At 40.5% G+C, this 23,089-nt stretch overlaps 1 protein-coding gene across 1 annotated transcript in view; it reads left to right on the forward strand.

Moving 5' to 3' along the window:
- Positions 1 to 2,096: 2,096 nt before the first annotated feature.
- Positions 2,097 to 23,089, forward strand: part of LOC308679992 (NACHT, LRR and PYD domains-containing protein 3-like) — a gene marked incomplete at its 5' end in the record, with an annotated part of 46,214 nt that continues 25,221 nt past the window's right edge. Inside the window, 5 exons of the mRNA XM_081347866.1 lie at positions 2,097 to 2,151; positions 2,226 to 2,345; positions 2,981 to 3,001; positions 3,751 to 5,527; positions 5,703 to 5,876. Of these exons, the coding sequence (XP_081203992.1) occupies positions 2,097 to 2,151; positions 2,226 to 2,345; positions 2,981 to 3,001; positions 3,751 to 5,527; positions 5,703 to 5,876 (2,147 nt within the window). The remainder of the gene's footprint in view (positions 2,152 to 2,225; positions 2,346 to 2,980; positions 3,002 to 3,750; positions 5,528 to 5,702; positions 5,877 to 23,089) is intronic.

Genomic DNA, 23,089 nt, shown 5'->3' on the forward strand with positions numbered 1-23,089 from the left:
CGCTGGATTATTACTATTTCCTAGCAATCTAACTCTAGATGTTAAAGCCAGCTTAATGAATCTTAATGTAAGTGGGGCTTCCTTTGTCTCTACCAGTATAGCACTTGCCCGTACCCCTTGTCACATTACTTCATGTTTAAAGGTCCCGTTCTACGTGATCCCATGTTTCAAACTTTATTTAGTGTGTAATGTTGTTGTTAGAGTATAAATAATATCTGTAAAATTATAAAGCTCAAAGTTCAATGCCAAGCGAGATATTTTATTTAACAGAAGTTGACTACATAAAACGGCTCGATTGGACTACACCCCTCTACTTCCTTCATTAGTGACATCACCAGAACCGTGTTTAGACTAACCTCCGCCCACAGGAATGCTCCCTCAACTCTACTGGCTACTTGCGCACTTCTTATAACTTAGGCTACTGTGTTTACTCAGCTCTTACCGTGATTTTCTGAAGTAAAACTGACGCTTCATCTTTTGTGTGATGTACAATAAACTTTATTAAACTCATCAGTACATGTTTGATCATCATTCGGACCTGGTCCGAAACAGCAGACTTGTAGGCTGTTAATAAATAATGGATACATACAAGCAGATGACAATACGTTATAATAACCGTAATTAAACTACTAAACCATACCTGTTTCATCTCTATACAGCACTCTGACTCTGTAGGCATTATTGTCCGACTCGAAATGAACGCCGTTACTGAGAGTTTCTGATATTATCATCATTCCATGAGATGAATTTGTCCTGACAGACTGAGCGCGAGCTCATGAAGCTCCGCCCCCTGGGTCATCCAGCAGCAGCTCATTTGCATTTAAAGGGCACACACTGAAACAGCTCGTTTTTCTGAGCCCCAAAAAATGTCAATTTAAACATGCTGTAAAAAATGATCTGTTGGGTATTTTGAGCTCAAACTTCACATACACACTCTGGGGACATCAGAGACTTATTTTACATCTTGTGAAAAGGGGCATACAACGGGACCTTTAAGGTGGCTACCTTCAGGAAATCCCCAAAAGGGGTGAAATTCTTTCCCTTTACCACAGGGGGGAGTAAAGAAAAATTGTTACATACAGCCATGACATTGAGTAACATTATTAATAGCCTTATGGCTCCTACAGATGGGTTTGCTGTACGGCTTGAGAAGGCCTTAGACTTTCTATCATGTAATTTATCAGAAATAGAGAAAGATCAAGTAAACAGGCAGGAGACAACAGAAACATTTATTTTCTAAAAAAATAAACTCACAAACTCAAAAGAATGAAGCACTCCTTGTCATTGTCATTATCAGTTCATCTGGATCAGCTGTGTTAAGTTAATCATCGTCATCTGTGTTTGCATTTAAGTTCCGTTTGTTCTGTCAGTCTTCGTCCGATCTACGTTGTGTATGATGTGTGTTGCTGCCTGTTCTGCTATCATTTATAATATTACCATTCAAAATTAATGTTAGAAATATATCCTCATCTTCGTCTGCCTTCCTGCAACTACACGTGACACTATACTTACCCTAAACCATCTTTCCCTCTCTTCTGAAGAAGCTGAGAAAAGCGCACCTCCTCGCACAGTCGATTACTTCAGGCGTGGGCGAAATGAACGCACAAAGCACAAGAACTCTGAAATACTTCATGAAAAACATTACTTTTAACAATTATCGCTTCAACAGTTTCAAAATAATTCAACCTTTATTACATTGCCATTTCATTTCCTTGAAGGAATCTATATCATTACATTCAGTTTAATTGTACCCCTATATTAACAGACCTCAAATAACTTTTTGTAAATATGACATAAGAAACCCACTATATTAAAAGTGGTCTCTTCAGTTCAATGAAAGTCAACCCAGCAGTCTCAACCCAGCGTTTGTTGAAAAAATTCAGTTTAATTCACGTTTATTTGTATAGCGCTTTTCACAATATACATCATTTCAAAGCAGCTTTACAGAAAGAGTGTTGTGTGTTTTATAGTGTAGTAAATATAATTTAGTGCCTTATTTATTTTTGGAAAGTTTCTGGTAACAGTGGAGCTATTCAAAACCTTTTTCTTCATTTCCAACAGCAGTGAGTCGGTGAAGGACGATAGAATCTGTTGTTATGGATTCTGACACACTAGATGACATGGAAGAAGACGAGCATAAAAACAAGAAAGGTAATCCAAAAAAAGAAAATGTTATGTTTAAGTTATCATTTAGGAAATGTAATTAATCTCTGTCTCTATTCCAGTCAAGAGGATGGAGACTGTCAGTATTGATGTGAAAGCTGAGAACAGAGCAACTGCATTTGTTCCTGTATTTATAGAAACCACCGTCAATGGCCCAGTGACCATCAACGCTGCAGTAAACGGTACTATTACCATAGATGTGCTTACTGAGATGCACTGCTTATTAGCAGTCGGTTAATAGCTTGATAAGTGAAATAATGCTCAGTGATTGTGAACCCTTTTCCTATTAAAGTTCATGTAAGAATTAGATTTCTCTTCCTCTTCAGTTAAGTAAGATTTTCAGTCCCTCTCAGTCATCAATGGTCTGCGGCTGCGCAGCTGTGGGAAGAATCCTCACATGAACAGAGCCATGTCCCAAATCTTCAATCTTTATTGAGTAGTTTACACAATTTATACTTTCCAAAAAAAAAAAAAAGATGTTGCTTTCCAGAGGGCGCACAAAGATAACACCATAAAAGGAATCATTTCACAGTTGGAAATAACAAATATAGGAATATAACCTTGTACAAAGAAAAACAGGAATATGGTGGCTGGAAATAAGAGGAAAGTACATATTCTCTTTGGTGACTGAACATAAACAAAGTAAATAACTTATATTACACAGAGGAAGAGAAAAAAAGGGAGGGCTTTAAGAGGCCTCTAAATATCACAGTTCATTTATGGTCATATTGTTCATAGGTAGACATGCTTAAGATACAGTATTTTCTTTTGTGTATCTGTATATTTTTTACTTCCCTAATTTTTTCTCTCCTCACAGGTGAACTCACAGAAGAGCAAGGTAAAGTCTTAACAATTGTATTCTCTTTAGGCTAGTTCACACTGCACCGACAGACATCAACCAACACCAATAGACATGAACGCCAGATTTTGTCAGATCAGTCTTTTCCCTGCATCTGTTAGTGTTGATCAGTGTTTGTTTTCACAGACTGAACATGTGCATTCAGCATTTGTCAGTCTTTGTAGTGTGAACTTTTTTAAGTGTTTCAGAGTGATTTAAACGGATCGGATGTATATTGAATTTGGACACCAGCCCAGGGGCATAATGTACAGTAAATCTGTGTGTTTCATTCTATGTCTGTGTACACACAAAAGGCAGAATATATAAATGGATGACTGATCTAAATGCTGCCATGCAGTGGTTGGACAGGTCAGGGTCATGACCAGTAAACCTTTCATACAAGAACTAAAGCATTCACTGCCAGTTGTTCCTTGAACCCTGTCCTCTGTTCTGAGTTTACAAATTAGGCATTAAAAAAGTATACATATGCCTGGATGACAATTCTGATTTGAATTCTTAAGGGTATTCTCTTCCATAAGTGTAATATATTTATCAAAATGTAGTGCATTAAATAGAAGATCTGAGGCCTCTGGGCTGTTTTACTTTCAACATTAATTTAATTACAATATGTTGAATGAATTCTGATCAGATCATGCTGATGCTGAAGCATTGTAATGTTTATTTTTTTAAATGAAAATGTTTTAGCTTTCCCTCATGTTTTATTTAATTACACCAATCTTTTATAACAGTGGATTTGATTCTGAAAAAATTCTTGGAAACTCACAAAACCAACATGAAGAAGAAAGCAGAGCGTATTTTTGAATGCAAGAAAGAAAATGAAGCAGATCTCAAGGATGTTTACACAGAACTGTTCATCACACAAGGAGATATGGAAGATGTCAATCAGGAACACGAGATTATGAAGATCCATGAGGCTTTCAGGAAACCAACACAGGACAAACCAATCAAATGCAATGATATATTTACATTATTAAAGGAAAAAAATGAAGAAAAGATTGTGCTGACCAAGGGAGTCGCTGGCATTGGAAAAACTGTCTCTGTGCACAAGTTCATCCTGGACTGGGCAGAACAAAAAGCCAATCAAGATGTAAACTGCGTGTTCCTGATTCCATTTCGAGAGCTTAACTCGATGACAAATGAAGATTTCAGTCTCCACGAGCTTCTGCTGGAATTTTATCCTGAACTGAAAGATTTGGAGAAATCAAAGTTATATAAGGAATATAAGCTAGCATTTATATTTGATGGACTTGATGAGAGTCGCCTCCCTTTGAAGTTTACAGATAGATCATTACACAGTATTGAGAAAAAATCATCTGTAGATGTGTTATTCACAAGTCTGGTCAAAGGGACTCTGCTTCCATCAGCTCTCATCTGGGTGACCTCACGACCAGCAGCAGCCAATCAGATCCCTCTTCAGTATGTAGGTTTGTTCACAGAGGTGCGAGGATTCAATGACCAACAGAAGGAAGAGTACTTCAGAAAGAGAATCACAGATGAGACTGAGGCCTCCAGAATCATCTCACGTATTAAGGCATCTCAAAGTCTCTACATCATGTGCCACATTCCTGTTTTCTGCTGGATCACGGCCACAGTACTTCAGGGTATTCTCATTGGGAAAAATACAGAGAACATCAGCACAACACTCACTGAAATGTACATTCACTTCCTGCTGATACAGATGAACATGAAGAGCCAGAAGTATGATGAACAAGAAGAAAGACAACGTAAAAAGCTCTTACTTTCAAATGGAAAAATGATTAGGAAATTAGCCAAGCTAGCATTTGAACAACTGAAGAAGGAAATCATTGTGTTCAGTGAGGAAGATCTGGAAGAATGTGGTATTATTGTGAGTAAAGACACTGAGTTCACAGGAATGATTGCTGAGATCTTTAAGAAGGAAGATGGATTTCATGAAGAAAAGGTCTTCTGCTTTGTGCATATGAGTGTTCAAGAGTTCCTCGCTGCAGTGCATGTGTTCCTCTGCTACCTGAACAAGAACATGCAGCAGCTTCAGTATTTCTTTGATGAGCCAAAAGAAAATATCACATTGCAGGAGCTACTAGAGAATGCTGTTGATAGAGCCATAAAGAGTGAGAAAGGACAACTGGACCTGTTCCTGCGGTTTCTGATGGGAATTTCACTGGAATCCTCTCAGAGACTGCTGAAAGGCCTCTTCACACACACTGAAGACACCACAGAGAGCATCACTCAAACAACTGAATACATTAAACAAGTACAAAACAAGGAAATCTCAGATGAAGTTACAGTCAACCTATTCTACTGCTTACTTGAGCTCAAGGATCATTCCTTATATGAGGAAATCAAGAGATACCTCAGTTCAAATGAACGTCCAGGAAGAGAACTCTCATCTTCAATGTGCACAGTGCTGACCTACGTACTGCTGTCAGAGAAGGTGCTGGATGAGTTTGACCCAAAGAGGTTCACTTCATCACAAGCAGGCTACAACAGACTCGTTCCAGCTGTGAGATGCTGCAGAAAAGCCCTGTGAGTAATTTCACTGATCGCTGTTTACTTATACTTTTTATTATACGTCACTAAACAACAGAATGTCAAAATACTGTTTGAAATATCTTTCTGTCCTGATTATGAAGGGTACAATGTGTTATTGTAAAACACTGAACATCAGAAAATAATCTGGTTAAATGTTATGTTTTGCCAGATTTGACGGCTGTAGTCTTGATGAAATATGCTGTGGAACTGTATCTTCAATTCTACAATCATCAGAATCCCATCTGAGAGAGCTGGACCTGAGTAGAAATCAACTGCAGGATTCAGGAGTGAAGATGCTCTCTGATGGACTGAAGAGTTTACATTGTCAACTGAACATACTGAGGTTTGACATTCACATTCACTTATTTACTATGTTTAACCCCCTGGGATCGGCAATCACGCCGGCGTGACTTATTAGTGCAAAAGAGACTCAAAATACTCTGTCGATTTTGATCTTACATATAAGTGTCTCTTTTTTTGTGTATACTCACAATAAGGGCTGCACGATTATGACAAAAATCATATTTGCCGATTATTCCCTTGAAATTGTAATTGCGATTATTAATAACGATTATCACAATTTACATTGAATATATATATATAATGTTTACCTTGGATGTTATACAATGTGCATGCATTCAAGTCCTCACATTCTTTACTTGTGGTACTCTCAGTGACACACCTGAATGAAAGGCTCATTATGCGGCTCATTATGCAGCTCATTATGCGGGTCATTGTCTTCTCAGGTGTGAATCACGCCCACTCGCATATTGCCTTTCCAAACAAAAAGTGTCTTACAAAGTTTAAATCAATGTATTGTTTTATGTCAATGATTAGGCAGGATGATTTTCAGATCATTTTCAAGCAAAAACTCTAGGCGACAACATCCATTAGTCAAAAGTTTAGTGGACACATATTTAGTATGTGTTTTGTGGCCTTATATCAGAAACTTATTTTTACTAATTTTTTGTTTTTTCAGTAACCATGCATAAACATTATTCTCTCAAAAATACAAACATGTACATACATGTTGCTCACATATTATGGTAGCCCTGTTTGTGCTAAATAGAGTGTAATTACACCTTTGCCATTAATATGTTTATAAGCAACTGAAAAAAGCACAAATATCAGGGCATGTCAGAACATCTCAAGGACCCCAAAAACACCTTAGACCTCAGAGGGTTAAATATGTGCATGAATAGCTGTTTCACCCCTGTCTATATTGTAGTATGAATGTATCAATGGTGTTTTCTCCAAAGACACAAGGCAGGCAATGCCTACTCAAAAAACCTGATGAGAAAACCATCATGGTTCCCAAGCATCCTGGAAAAGACAGCTGTGGAATATAATTGATTTTACAATGCATCGCAATTCTGATGTGAATGATTCTGCATCGATGATTAAAAACTAAATAATTGATTAAAAAAAATATATTAAATAGGCCTATCAGACATATTAATGTTCATTTTTATTGTGAGTAAAGAACTCTTATTATAGGCTATATTAATAAAATATAAAGTTGCGTATATCCTTCATAAGCAAAGAACTTCATCTGATGTTTCGATATTGGTTTTCACAGAAAGAACATACATGAATGAGAAAATAAAGTGTGAAACGTGCTTTGTTAAACAAAGTTATTAAGTGCAATAAGCCACAGAAAGGATCTCAATACATTACTCACGCTGATTGACACACACCCGAAGCTTGTGCAGAGAAAGACGCCTCTCTCAGACACCATGCAATCCTGAATTCAGTTCTCTTTAGCGACGTATTGCGCTTGAACAGTTAGATACTCACAGAATTATTTCAAAATATCTGTCTTGATGAATATTTGTGTAATCATCGTCTGTGTAACTGTAATGACTGTGAAATTTTTAAACGAGGAAGAACTGGATGAAATTAAGATTCTAAATACAAATAATAACAAAAACACCAGGGAACAAAACTGAAATGAGAACCAAATAAACAGCCATACAAGAACATGACCTGACCAGGAACACAGGAAAAACTGGGGCTTAATACACAAGGGCTAATAGACTAACAAAACAAACCTGGAAACAATCAGGGAACTAATCAACAAGAAAAACTACAAAAGGACTACAAAACAGGAAACAGGAACAAAACAGGGCAGAACGCAACCTAAAAGCTAAAATATAAAGCACAAGTTACACAAAATCGTGAATACATAACAGAAATGATATAAGATCCATGCATTAGGCCTTAATATAATAAACTTGCTTCTGTTTGTGTCATTAACCCTCTGGGGTCGGCGTGTTATACATCATTCGATTGTGTTAAGTGTCTAGTTACCTTTCAGTCAGCCACTACGAGTGACGTCAGTGACTGATGAAATGGTGGTTTCGCTTAGAAGCCTATTACCTTCGAGTTCTACAAAACAAGCCAATGGCAAAACAATGCCATGGGTCTGTGGAATTTGCATAGCGCAACTCCGCCTCACCTCGTGGGTATATAAGGAGCTGCGCGTGCAATCTTGTATTATGTTTCTGCTTCGGAGCCAAGTGTTACTTTTCTCCACTGCAAAGCTGTCTAAGCTGAAATACGAGACTAGCAACTCTTCAGCGGTGTTGGTGTTACGGCGTGTTCCAACAAGATCTAAATCACGCTCAGGCAGCATTCGTGGATGCGTCATATTCCCATTGCGGGAACATGACCATCACAATGTTGTGATCGAGACTCGATGACCTCCATCGAGGCAGAGTCCCCTCTGCTGCAGGAAAAACTGTTCCTGAACCCGCTGCAGAGAGCGCAGTTCCCCAGTCTGCACTGTAGAGAGTTGTCCCTGAGGCTGCTACTGAGAGGACTGTTCCTGAGCCTGCAGCAGTGAAGGCTGTTCCTGAGTCTGCTGCCAGTAGCACTGTCTCTGAGTCAGCTTCAGAGAAAGCTGCGGCCGACGCAGCTGCAGAAGCACTCCTCCGGTCTGTATCAGCTCGTCAAGAGATGCCTGTCGTCGTTGCTGCCAAAATTCTTGAAATTCCTGCCAAACCTGTCATGTCCTCAAGTCCTGTGCCCACAGCTGCAGAGAGCGCTGATCCCAAGCCAGCTGCAGAGAGCGCTGATCCCAAGCCAGCTGCAGAGAGCGCTGATCCCAAGAGAGGTTCTAGCTAGCCTCCGTTTTGTTTGACAATACTTTGAATGTCAGCAAGAAGTGATGTCACCTCACATCACACGTCACAACATCACTTAGAGCACCTTTAAATAAAAGTATACATTCTATCATATGTATTTCAAAGTTAAGGATTCATTAGTTAATGAATTAGTTGAATATTGGAACAAACACTAGTTGATAATCTTAGTTGAGCTATAATGAGCTGAAATGATCTCTCTCTTTCATACAGATTACATAAACTGAGATGTTTTTTTATATAAATTACTTTATTTAAAAGAAGAGAATTCAAGCTTTATGCCTGTGTGCCTGAATGCCTGTGTGACTGAGTATTCGCTTAGTTACAGTTTGTTTTTTCGGATGCGTTTCAGAATGGACTTCAATGACAGAGAGAAGGCAGAACTCGCATCATGTTTATTTTTCTTTATTTGGCAAAAAAGCACAACACTTTGTTTTTATTGTGAGTATACACAAAAAAATAGACACTTAACAGGATCAAATGATGTATAACACTTATATGTAAGATCAAAATCAACAGAGTATTTTGAGTCTCTTTTGCACTGATAAGAAAAAAAGCGAGCTGATCACGCCGGCGTGATCACCGACCCCAGGGGGTTAAACAACGTGGAGCAGGACGTGAAAATGTGTCTGCGTCAGGCTCAAACTAGCAAAAAACACTTGCATCACACCTCAAGCTGCATTGCGCCTGGTGTATGATAGGGCCCATTATCTCCAAGAAGAAAACTCTGTTCGGCCAATGCAGTGCTATTAGTAAGAGGCAAGGTGCTATTCACAAGAAGACTCTTGTTGACAAACTCTGGCTAGAACCCCAGAGGGGGTCAGCCCTATGTTCCCACAGCCCTATGTTCCCACATTTCTAAGATTTTTTTTTTTTTACGATTTGTCTAAACCCCAGTTATGGGTAGGTTTAGGGGTGGGGCCAGGGGTAGGCCATTTGTGGGAACATAGGGCTGTGGGAACATGGGCACGCATGGGCCCTCGAGAGAGCTAGACAGAGTGGAAACTTGAATACCTTAAATGCCACTTAACACAAAAATGTCACATTGATGCTATGAAAGCATTGTATAATCGAAAGCATAGAACTTCAAATAACCAGCTTCTTAGAGAATCGAGAGAAAAACATATTGATTTAAGCCAAACCCTGAACAAATACAAATATTGAACGATAACGTGCTTGTCATCAAAATCAATGTGACAATGCTGTCTGTTCAAGGAATTCATAATCATCTGGCAAAATATGTTAGCCTTCCACAGCTGGAGAAGTAAAAAACTACGCATTTGAATTTGTGGAGTCAATAAATGCAGTTGTGCAAGCTGAAACTATGAAAAGTGTGAGAAATGCCAATGTTCACACACTGATAGTCGACAAAGGCTCAGACATAACAGTGCATAAAGAAAGGTATGTCTTTGATGAAGGAAGTGGAAACACTTCTCAGGACAGTATATTCACTATTTAGTAGGTCTTCTGTGAAGAAAAGCAAATTCGATGAGTTGGCAAATGTTTTAGAAGTGGATTCACTATCTTTTAGGCCTTTGAATGAGGTCAGTTGGCTGTCACATTACCAAGCTGTCAATTCGTTTTTGAGGAATTACAGTCTATTAACATAGGACAGAATACCCAATTTCAAAATACTGTCTCAAAAAAATGTCCGATCCGAAGGACAGAGTTGCTCTCACTTTGCTTGGAGATGTGTTGGAAGAACTAGCTTAGCTCTGTGTATCCTTGCAGCGAAGCAATCTTAGCACCATTGATGGCCATTGCTTTGCCAGAGCAAAGATTAAAAATTTAAAATCAGGATAGCATGTTTATTGGAGCAACTGAGTAAACGAGCTGGTGGAAACAAATAACAGTGCGGTAAATAAAGCAGACATTATTCTGTTTGTCCATAGAGTCTGTGACCATCTTGATGCTCGATTTTCTGATGTGAGCTTAAAGGGGACCTATTATGCAAAATTCACTTTTGCATGCTGTTTGGACATAAATGTGTGTTGGCAGTGTGTGTACACAACCAGCCAGTAGTGATAAAAATCCACTCACTCCTTTTTTATTAATCCCCATAAATCATCAGCACTGTCTCCCAACGACCTGTTTTCAGAATGCAGCTTTAGTGACGTCACTACAGCCACAGGCCCCGCCCACGAGTGTTGACAGACACTGCCGTTTCAACATAGACCCGCCCTGATCGAGTTTACAGCGAGTTGGACACATCCGCCATTGCTGCACTGACGAGAATGTCTCCCAAGCGTTGTAGGTGTTGTGTGGCTGGATGTATTAATCCACATAGCTCTCTCTCTATTACTCCCGAAATCTGAGGCAGCCGCTGAAGACGAGGTGGAATTATTATTTTTTTCAAAGAAAATGCTCCCTCAACTCTACCGAAATTCGTTTATGTACTTACACACTTCTTATACTGTGTTTACTCAGCTCTTATGGTGATTTTCTGGAGTAAAACTGACGCTTCATCTTTTGTGTGATGTACATTAAACTTTATTAAACTCATCAGTATATTTTTGATCATCATTCGGGTCCGAAACAGCAGACTTGTAGGCTATTAATAGTGGATACATACACTCACCTAAAGGATTATTAGGAACACCTGTTCAATTTCTCATTAATGCAATTATCTAATCAACCAATCACATGGCAGTTGCTTCAATGCATTTAGGGGTGTGGTCCTGGTCAAGACAATCTCCTGAACTCCAAACTGAATGTTAGAATGGGAAAGAAAGGTGATTTAAGCAATTTTGAGCGTGGCATGGTTGTTGGTGCCAGACGGGCCGGTCTGAGTATTTCACAATCTGCTCAGTTACTGGGATTTTCATGCACAACCATTTCTAGGGTTTACAAAGAATGGTGTGAAAAGGGAAAAACATCCAGTATGCGGCAGTCCTGTGGGCGAAAATGCCTTGTTGATGCTAGAGGTCAGAGGAGAATGGGCTGACTGATTCAAGCTGATAGAAGAGCAACTTTGACTGAAATAACCACTTGTTACAACCGAGGTATGCAGCAAAGCATTTGTGAAGCCACAACACGCACAACCTTGAGGCGGATGGGCTACAACAGCAGAAGACCCCACCGGGTACCATTAATCTCCACTACAAATAGGAAAAAGAGGCTACAATTTGCACAAGCTCACCAAAATTGGACAGTTGAAGACTGGAAAAATGTTGCCTGGTCTGATGAGTCTCGATTTCTGTTGAGACATTCAGATGGTAGAGTCAGAATTTGGCGTAAACAGAATGAGAACATGGATCCATCATGCCTTGTTACCACTGTGCAGGCTGGTGGTGGTGGTGTAATGGTGTGGGGGATGTTTTCTTGGCACACTTTAGGCCCCTTAGTGCCAATTGGGCATCGTTTAAATGCCACGGCCTACCTGAGCATTGTTTCTGACCATGTCCATCCCTTTATGACCACTATGTACCCATCCTCTGATGGCTACTTCCAGCAGGATAATGCACCATGTCACAAAGCTCGAATCATTTTAAATTGGTTTCTTGACATGACAATGAGTTCACTGTACTAAAATGGCCCCCACAGTCACCAGATCTCAACCCAATAGAGCATCTTTGGGATGTGGTGGAACGGGAGCTTTGTGCCCTGGATGTGCATCCCACAAATCTCCATCAACTGCAAGATGCTATCCTATCAATATGGGCCAACATTTCTAAAGAATGCTTTCAGCACCTTGTTGAATCAATGCCACGTAGAATTAAGGCAGTTCTGAAGGCGAAAGGGGGTCAAACACAGTATTAGTATGGTGTTCCTAAAAATCCTTTAGGTGAGTGTACAATCAGATGACAAATACGTTATAACCGTAATTAAACTAAACTATACCTGTTCCATCTCCATACAGCACTCTGACTCTGTAGGCATTATTGTCCGACTCCGGGTCGAAATGAACACGTTACTGAGAGTTTCTGATATTATCATCATTCCGTGAGATGAGATTGCCCTGAGAGACTGAGCACGAGCTCATGAAGCTCCGCCCCCTGTGCCGTCCAGCAGCAGCTCATTTGCATTTAAAGGGCACACACTAAAACAGCGCGTTTTTCTGAGCACCAAAAAGTGACGATTTAAACATGCTGTAAAAAATGATCTGTTGGGTATTTTGAGCTAAAACTTCACATACACACTCTGGGGACATCAGAGACTTATTTTACATCTTGTGAAAAGGGACATAATAGGTCCCCTTTAAAGAATGGTCTGCTTTTAGCCTAGAAACATTGGATTCAATACTGGATTTTGATCATGGTACAGAAAATGTAACCAGACTGACAGAGAAGTTTCACACTTTTCTAAAACAAACAGATGAGACTGCCACAGAGCGTATCTGTCAACAGTACGAGGATTTCAAGTTCACTATCAAAGAAAAACGAAAGATGGGGAGCGCTGCAGTACACTGCGCTACATTTGCTGAGATGGTAACCTGGATACTAAAAAGTGAAGAATTCTTGTACATTTGATTGACATTTGCGGGATATTCCAAGCGTCTAGTGCAGACTGTGAACACGGTTTCAGTTTGATAAATCGTATCAAGACAAATTCACGGAACCGACTTCAGACCACCCACTTGGATCAGCTAATGAGAATCAGGTCTATAACCACTAGAAAGGGGACAGAAGGGAGAAGTTTTAAGGTAGGCTACAATATTAATAAATATATTTGTAGTTACAATACATGTATTTAATGTGTCTGACTTGGACAATATTTTTTACTGTTTACTGAAATAACAACTTTACTAATCCTTAAACATATCATTATTTGAGAAAACATCTAACCAACCTATAGAACCAAATCCTATAGTAGATACAACAATTAAGATCTGGTGGGATATACTGAATAAATACAAAATGGAGGGGGATTGTAAATTGTTGATCTGGCCATTGTACTCTCCAAAATTGGTCAGATGGATAGCACATTTACAAGATGGACCGAGAAGAGAATCACCGCATTGTGTACATTAACAGAGGGTAAAAAGTTTAAATCTTTTGAAACCTTGAAGAGGGAATTTGACCTGGAAAACTGATTTATTTAGGTATTTCCAACGAAGACATTTTTATAATACAGACATTGAAAATCACCTCTCTCAAGAGGGCAGTAAATTAATAGATATGATCGCAGGGGCATACAGACATTTACCCTCGAAAACTGTATCTAGGCTGTACAAATGTTTACAAAATTGCAATAGGTTTGACTCACTATACATAAAACAGAAATGGGAAGCAGAACTGCAGCTTAAATTGTCAGAGAATGATTGGCATTCGATCTGTCTTTTACAACAAACTTCTACTAGCTCCAGACAATGGAGAGAATTTGGCTGGAAGAACTTGGTGAGATACTTTATTACACCCCTCATTAAAAGTAAACAGTTAAAAAAAAAAACAACAGTGTTGGAGACTCTGCGGGGATGTCAATGTCAATCACTCTCATGTATTTTGGTCATGTATAAAAATTCGCCCCTACTGTAACAGAAATGGAAAAAAATGTGGGTTACAAAATACTGAATGATCCACAGTCTCTGTATTTGGGCCTGTTAACTAAAGATGTTGTTAAAGGGGAAGACATTTATCTAATCAAAGTGATGCTGATATCAAGTAAGAAAGTTATAATGAGGAATTGGTTGAAAAGTGAACCTTTGAGTCTGGACCAATGGAGGAATATCATGGAGGAAATATTTGCAATGGAAATAATGACCCATGACCTGAGACGGGAAGCACATAAATGTAAAATACGATGGTGGAAATGGACTTATGTAACTCACTCAAATGTATGAAACACACAGGAAGACCTGTATTTGTAGCACCCTTCTAGTTGTTATTTTGTTCATTGTGAAAATTAAAAAATGCACCAAAAAAGAAATAGAAAAAAAACAACAACATATCATTATTATGTATAAAGTAGTTATCAATAAGTTGACTAAAGCTTTATATTTTGCTTAAAGTTTAGGTTACTATTTTGGTGTATTAGTACAGACCAACAGAAATAAGCAAAAACGGCTCGGTTACGTATGTAACCCTCGTTCCCTAAAGAAGGGAACAGGAGACATTACGTTGTCACGTCAACGTGACAATGTTGACGTGACAACGTAATTGGGATCACTTCAGAGAGCCCTATCATCTTGGAGTGTCTACAGAACAAGCCAATGAATGTTGGCGTGCGTGAATCGCATCACGCGCACGCACCTTTGTTTTTCGCTGAGGAGCCGAGATTGTGACGGCCGTTACAGCGATGGTCAGCAACGGTGGCGATGGGACGTAACGTCTCCCATTCCCTCCTTCAGGGAACGTGGGTTACATGCATAACCAAGACGTTCCCTATCAGTCGCTCATGTTCGATGTTATGTCGGAGTGACAACATAATTGGGATCCCTATGGAAAACGCCACTGTTGCTACCACATCCAGTGCCCTACGCAGAACTCTCAGACTCCCAAATGACTGGGGTGGAAGGCCTGTATAGAGGGAGTTCAAACTGCTGATCCGTTATAACCAACACAGTGGAACTCTTGGATAACACTGGGAAAGTGTGCTTTTCCAGGGGAGAGGGACGCTGTGGAAGCCACATCCTGCCCGAAGGGAGCTAACGTGGAGAATACACAAATTTGGACTGGCCTGTTAGGGGCAGTACAATATATGGAATGTCACTGGGGTGGCTTCAGCCTGAGAAGGGGGAGACTACACTAGGCAATGACAGCAGAGTGGACTCTGCCAAGGGAAATACACTGGCTTTGAGCCACAACTGAATCAGTCTCATGTGCAAAAGGCCCATAAGGATCACTGTGGATGCAGGTGCCATGAGACCTAACATTCGTTGATATTGTCGAAGAGTAAGAGGTTGACCTAGCCTGACTTTGCTCAGGGTATAATGGATGGTCTCGACTTGAGTGGGAGACAATTGTGCCTGCATCTCGATCGAATCCCATATGACCCCCATGTATGTCGTTCTCTGGGCAGGAGAGAGAATGCTTTTGCTGCTGTTGAGTCTCAACCTCAACGAGATGAGCAAGGATGACATCATGGTGTCGGGACGTCAGCTCTTGGGACAGGGCTAGTATCAGACAGTCGTCTATCTCATTCAAAATGCGGATGTCCTGGAGTCGTAATGGAGCCAGCACTATATCCATGTGTATGTCCGGGGTGATAAGGCTAGGCCGAATGGAAGATGCCAATATTGATAAGCTTCGCCCAACCTCAGGAACTTCCTGTGTTGTGGCAATATTTCTATGTAAAAAAATGCATCTTTGAGACTGATCAAAGACGATCTTTGAGACTGATCAAAACTTGTTCCTTTTCCTTATTAATTTGATTATTACAGAAGCTTTATTTTAATTTCTAATGAACAGTTTGTTTCAATGAACTGTTAACAATTTTAAAAACATGTTCCTTTTCCTTATTAATTTGATTGTTACAGTAGCTTTATTTTAATTTCATCAGTCAAATCCTCTGCATGCTGTGCTCCGAGGATTTTATTACTTCAGGTTCTTGCCTTATTTATTAGAACAGATTTAGTGTGTTGATAACTTGAGAACCGCTGTGATTGGATCATTGAGTCAGTGATTTGAATTGTGTCAGTTGCATTCATGTACAATTTGCTGTAGTTTTGAGCACAAATGCACAGGTGAGTTGATAACTTAACTCTCAGGAGTTGACCCTGAGGCATTTTTTGGGCATTGGAGATATTTTGACATGCTGTTACGGATCTATGAGAGAGAACTCAAGCACAGAATGAGTGTTAACAGGTTTTATTGAAAGACAGTTGACAAGACGAGAGTTGAGACCAGCCCAAGGTGAACACACTGGTGTTCTGAGGTAGAAGTGTAGCACAAGGCCAATGGATACAGCAAGAGCCAGACAGGATAATACAGCATACGTACTGTAGATGGACTCAAAGGGCACGATAAGTCACTGCACCGGTCTCGCTTCTCGGTAGAGAGAGGAAGCAGCCAGCTTGCAGGACTGGAACAAACAGGGAACACAAACACAAGACAAGGTATCCAGGCACTATCCACAACTGGAACCATGAGCAATAAGTAACAGGTAGCACAACACACTCAATGATAATGAACTTGCAACACATGAGGGCAAGAGAACACATATAAAGGGAGCTGAGAACAAGACGAACAGGTGAGCACATTCAGACTAGAAACAGGTGAACACACAAAGGCAAACGAGGACTCAACTAGACAAGAGGGCGTGGTATAGGGAAACAAGGAGGCAGGAACAGAGGAGCACATGGCCAACACAAACAAATACAGAGCCATATGTTCAAGCACAACACAAACATAGAGACATGAAACAAAGACAACACAGACAAAGCTGCCAGGGCAGAACCCTGACACATGCCCTGACATTTGTGCTTATTTAACCCTCTGAGGTCGGCAATCACGCCGGCGTGATCTGCTCGCTTTTTCCTTATCAGTGCAAAGGAGACTCTAAATACTGTGTTAACTTTGATGTTACAAACCAGTTTCATACATCAATCTCTCCTGTTAAGTGTGTATTATTATGACCGCCGCTAGCGTAGCTAGCGAAAGCGGTCATATAGGGATTGTCAAAGTTTTTTTTTTTTTTTTTTTTTGTCACCTTACTGAATTTTTCGTCAACGATACCAGGGACACCGAAGCACCGGGGAACATGAAATTTGGTGGGCATGTAGCCCCACTAGACTTCTAAGGAAAATTTTCGTTTGGTCCCCGGGGGCCACTCCCCCCCCGCGCTGGGCCCCCCCAAACCCCCAAAAATGCAGTTTTTCCTAAATAACTACCTGAACCATGGCACCGAGGATGAAGAAATTTTTATGGTATGTTGGTCTACTAGACTTTTACGTAAAAATTCCGTTTGGTCCCCGGGGGCCACTTCCCCCCCCGCGCTGGGGCCCCCTTAAATTTTTCGTCAACGATACCAGGGACACCGAAACACCGGGGAACATGAAATTTGATGGGCATGTAGCCCCACTAGACTTCTAAGGAAAAATTTCGTTTGGTCCCCGGGGGCCACTCCCCCCCCGCGCTGGGCCCCCCCAAACCCCAAAAAATTCAGTTTTTCCTAAATAACTACCTGAACCGTGGCACCGAGGATGAAGAAATTTTTATGGTATGTTGGTCTACTAGACTTTTACGTAAAAATTTCGTTTGGTCCCCGGGGGCCACTTACCCCCCCGCGCTGGGGCCCCCTTAAATTTTTCGTCAACGATACCAGGGACACCGAAACACCGGGGAACATGAAATTTGGTGGGCATGTAGCCCCACTACACTTCTACGGAAAAATTTCGTTTGGTCCCCGGGGGCCACTCCCCCCCGCGCTGGGCCCCCCCAAACCCCAAAAAATGCAGTTTTTCCTAAATAACTACCTGAACCGTGGCACCGAGGATGAAGAAATTTTTATGGTATGTTGGTCTACTAGACTTTTACGGAAAAATTTCGTTTGGTCCGCGGGGGCCACTCCCCCCCCCGCGCTGGGGCCCCCGTAAATTTTTCGTCAACGATACCAGGGACACCGAAACACCGGGGAACATGAAATTTGGTGGGCATGTAGCCCCACTAGACTTCTAAGGAAAAATTTTGTTTGGTCCCCGGGGGCCACTCCCCCCCCGCGCTGGCCCCCCCCAAACCCAAAAAAATGCAGTTTTTCCTAAATAACTACCTGAACCGTGGCACCGAGGATGAAGAAATTTTTGTGGTATGTTGGTCTACTAGACTTTTACGGAAAAATTTCATTTGGTCCCCGGGGGCCACTTCCCCCCCCCGCACTGGGGCCCCCGTAAATTTTTCGTCAACCATACCAGGGACACCGAAACACCGGGGAACATGAAATTTGGTGGGCATGTAGCCCCACTAGACTTCTACGGAAAAATTTCGTTTGGTCCCCGGGGGCCACTCCCCCCCCGCGCTGGGCCCCCCCAAACCCCAAAAAATGCAGTTTTTCCTAAATAACTACCTGAACCGTGGCACCGAGGATGAAGACATTTTTATGGTATGTTGGTCTACTAGACTTTTACGGAAAAATTTCGTTTGGTCCCCGGAGTTTTTCGTCAACGATACCAGGGACACCGAAACACCGGGGAACATGAAATTTGGTGGGCATGTAGCCCCACTAGACTTCTACGGAAAAATTTCGTTTGGTCCCCGGGGGCCACTCCCCCCCCCCGCGCTGGGCCCCCCTTAACCCAAAAAAAATGCAGTTTTTCCTAAATAACTACCTGAACCGTGGCACCGAGGATGAAGAAATTTTTATGGTATGTTCGTCTACTAGACTTTTACGGAAAAATTTTGTTTGGTCCCCGGGGGCCACTCCCCCCCCCCGCGCTGGGGCCCCCGTAAATCTTTCGTCAACGATACCAGGGACACCGAAGCACCGGGGAACATGAAATTTGGTGGGCATGTAGCCCCACTAGACTTCTACGGAAAAATTTCGTTTGGTCCCCGGGGGCCACTCCCCCCCCGCGCTGGGCCCCCCCAAAACCAAAAAAATGCAGTTTTTCCTAAATAACTACCTGAACCGTGGCACCGAGGATGAAGACATTTTTATGGTATGTCGGTCTACTAGAGTTTTACGGAAAAATTTCGTTTGGTCCCCGGGGGCCACTTCCCCCCCCGCGCTGGGGCCCCCGTAAATTTTTCGTCAACGATACCAGGGACACCGAAGCACCGGGGAACATGAAATTTGGTGGGCATGTAGCCCCACTACACTTCTACGGAAAAATTTCGTTTGGTCCCCGGGGGCCACTCCCCCCCCGCGCTGGGCCCCCCCAAACCCCAAAAAATGTAGTTTTTCCTAAATAACTACCTGAACCGTGGCACCAAGGATGAAGACATTTTTATGGTATGTTGGTCTACTAGACTTTTACGGAAAAATTTCGTTTGGTCCCCGGGGGCCACTCCCCCCCCGCGCTGGGGCCCCCGTAAATTTTTCGTCAACGATACCAGGGACACCGAAACACCGGGGAACATGAAATTTGGTGGGCATGTAGCCCCACTAGACTTCTACGGAAAAATTTCGTTTGGTCCCCGGGGGCCACTCCAAACCCCAAAAAATGCAGTTTTTCCTAAATAACTACCTGAACCGTGGCACCGGGGATGAAGAAATTTTTATGGTATGTTGCTCTTAAGGGCCCACATCAACCTAGCCCATAATCACTCATTTGTGATTTGCGCCCCTCCCATAAAAAATGAAAATGCAATATTATTCTGCTTTAATCGCCCCTATCTTCAGTGGAGATGTTCAGAACTGCACCATATTTCATGTGTATGATTAACTTGACATCCTCTGGGGGTATCCTCTGCTAAGTTTTGTAGAATTTCATCCATGGGGGGGGTATAAAATAAATTCATTTATGTGCACATTTAGTGACTGTACACTCATCGGCCTGTAGATGGTGCTGTTGAGCGAAGGGTTGCTGGTTTAGGATGATACTGTCACACACACACATGCAGGAATACAAACAAACGCAAGCATGCACACACACTGACATCCACACGCACAGACACACACCCATACACACACATACAAATCCACATGCACAGACACACACACACAAACACACACGCGCACACATGTACGCACACATACATACACGCACAGACACACACACACACACACAGACACACACACACACACACACACACAGACACACACATACACAAACACACACACATACACACACACACACACACACACACACAGACAGACATGCACATACTATTACTTTTTTTAGGTATATACATAAACACGCAATACAGCCAAATTACTCCACGTCATTTATTTTTGTGGAAAGCCAGTGCAGGCCTGAGCGGCGGTCATATTTTGTACCGCGATGCGGTACATCTAGTTTTTGTGTATACTCACAATAAAAACAAAGTGTTGTGCTTTTTGCCAAATAAAGAAAAATAAACATGATGCGAGTTCTGCTTTCTCTCTGTCAGTGAAGTCAATTCTGAAACGCGTCCGAAAATGAACAATAACTCAGCGAATACTCAGTCAAACAGGCATACAGACACACAGGCATGAAGCTTGAATTCTCTTCTTTTGAATGAAGTAATTTATATAAAAAAAACAAATATTCTCAGTTTATGTAATCTGTATGAAAAGAGAGAGATGTCAGTCGTTCTCATCTCAGCTCATTATTTTTAATTTGACCCCGCCCACGGAGAGCGCGCGCTATTCAAACGCAAATGATCTGAGGCAATCCATGTAAACTGCAAACGCCCCCATATCAGCTCGAGAAAACACATTGTACTTGTTTACACCGTCTCGCAGCGCTGTGAGGAATAATACTATCGTAATAATAATAATGGAAAATGTACCTCAGAAGTGCTGGTATTTCGAGGAGCAAGGGATGCAGCTGAGCTGAGGAATACTGTAGTAAGTTTTTTTCATTCTCAAGTGAATCGCGTTTCTGTGTGTGAATGAATGAACGGCAGAGATGCGCACTGTTTACCACAACTCGCAAAAAGACGGTTTAAATTTGAATCGCGTTTCTGTGTGTGAATGAATGATCCACTTTTATATTCTTTATAATAAAAACGAAAGACCTATGTTACAGACATATGAAAGACAACATTTCGTTGACTAGTTATGGATAGATTATACATTTTTACTGTAAATATATCTGCCACCTCAAATAAGCTTTTGTTTGCCAATTTTTGCTTATATGTTAAATATAGTATGTTTTGTCAAAAATAAAGTCATCAAATAATATGTTAGTGTTTTTTCCAATGTAGCCTAGGCTATATTCAAAGTAATGAATCCTTAACTTTGAATTATGTATGTTAAAATGTATACTTTAGTTTTTACAAAGAAAGATTACATTTGAATTGTTGTAATTGTAACCTTTTTAATAAAAAATATATTTACAAGGTATATGTAAACAAACTATTAAAAGGTAAATATAAGCCTTTTCTTTAAATAATTTTTATTGTGTTTTATTAGTGACAAATTTGGGGAGAGGATACATATTCTAAAACTGAAAATACAGTATGAGAATTAACTGCAAAATTACTAGACATGTTTACCTTGGATATTTTGCAAGCACAATTTGTAAAAAAAATAAAATAAAATTTGAGATGCTTCTAACTGTGAACCTATTTGGTAGAATATATATATCATTCTGATATGATTATTATTTTTTTTAAATCAATGTTGGAAACCGTTGTGCTGCTTAATATATTTTTATAACCAATGATACATTTTTTTCAGGATTCTTTGAATACAATTTTGATTGCAATCAACAATTTTGATTATTTATTTTGCTCACATTTGATTTGCTTAGAGCCCGCATCAACGGGGCATAAGCATTTACTGTGAGATAGCCTACCTGCCTTTACTTTTGTTTATTTATCGCTCACAATTGCTTTGTTTATAGCCGACTGATTATTTTTTTATTTTGCTCACATTTGATTTGCTTAGAGCAAAGTTAGAACATTTAGTTCCTTCACATAGAGGAATTACAATAAAACAGATTGAAAAACAAAACCTTTGAATCTCCTCTCATTCTATTCTTTGTTCAGGCTGCCTCACTTGATGGCCCGTTAGCCATTGGGGCCCATTAGCCATGTCACACCCCTGGTCTGAATCTCATTAATATTGATAGGCCATTACCACTCCCACGCATAAACCTCTTCTGACAAAAAAACGGACTTACAAAGTTTAAATCAATGTATTGTTTTTATGTGAACGATTAGGCAGGATGATTTTCAGATCATTTTGAAGAAAAAACTCTAGGCGACAACATCCATTAGTCAAAAGTCTTATTGACACATATTTAGTATGTGTTTTGTGGCCTTATTTCAGAAACTTTAGTTTTTAGTTTTTTTCAATAACCATGCATAAACATTATTCTCTCAAAAATACAAACATGAACATATATCTTGCTCACATATTATGGTAGCCCTGTTTGTGCTAAATAGAGTGTAATTACACCTTTGCCATTAATATGTTTATAAGCAACTGAAAAAAGCACAAATGTCAGGGCATGTCAAAACATCTCAAGGACCCCAAAAACACCTCAGACCCCAGAGGGTTAAGTATCTCATAACATCTCTCTCATAACCCTCTGGGGTCTAAGGTGTTTTTGGGGTCCTTGAGATGTTTTGACATGCCCTTACATTTGTGCTTTTTTCAGTTGCTTATAAACATATTAACATGTGTGTACATGTTTGTATTTTTGAGAGAATAATGTTTATGCATGGTTATTGAAAAAAAAAAATTAAAGTTTCTGAAATAAGGCCACACAACACATACTAAATATGTGTCCACAAGACTTCTGAATAATGCATTTGGTTGCCTAGAGTTTTTTCTTCAAAATGATGTGAAAATCATCCTGCCTAATCATTCACTTAAAACAATACATTGATTTAAATTTTGTAAGACACTTTTTGTTTGGAAAGGCAATATGCGTAGGGGTGTGATTCAC

This window comes from Scardinius erythrophthalmus (assembly GCF_964197995.2).
Source record: "Scardinius erythrophthalmus genome assembly, chromosome: 19".
Lineage (NCBI taxonomy): Eukaryota > Metazoa > Chordata > Actinopteri > Cypriniformes > Leuciscidae > Scardinius > Scardinius erythrophthalmus.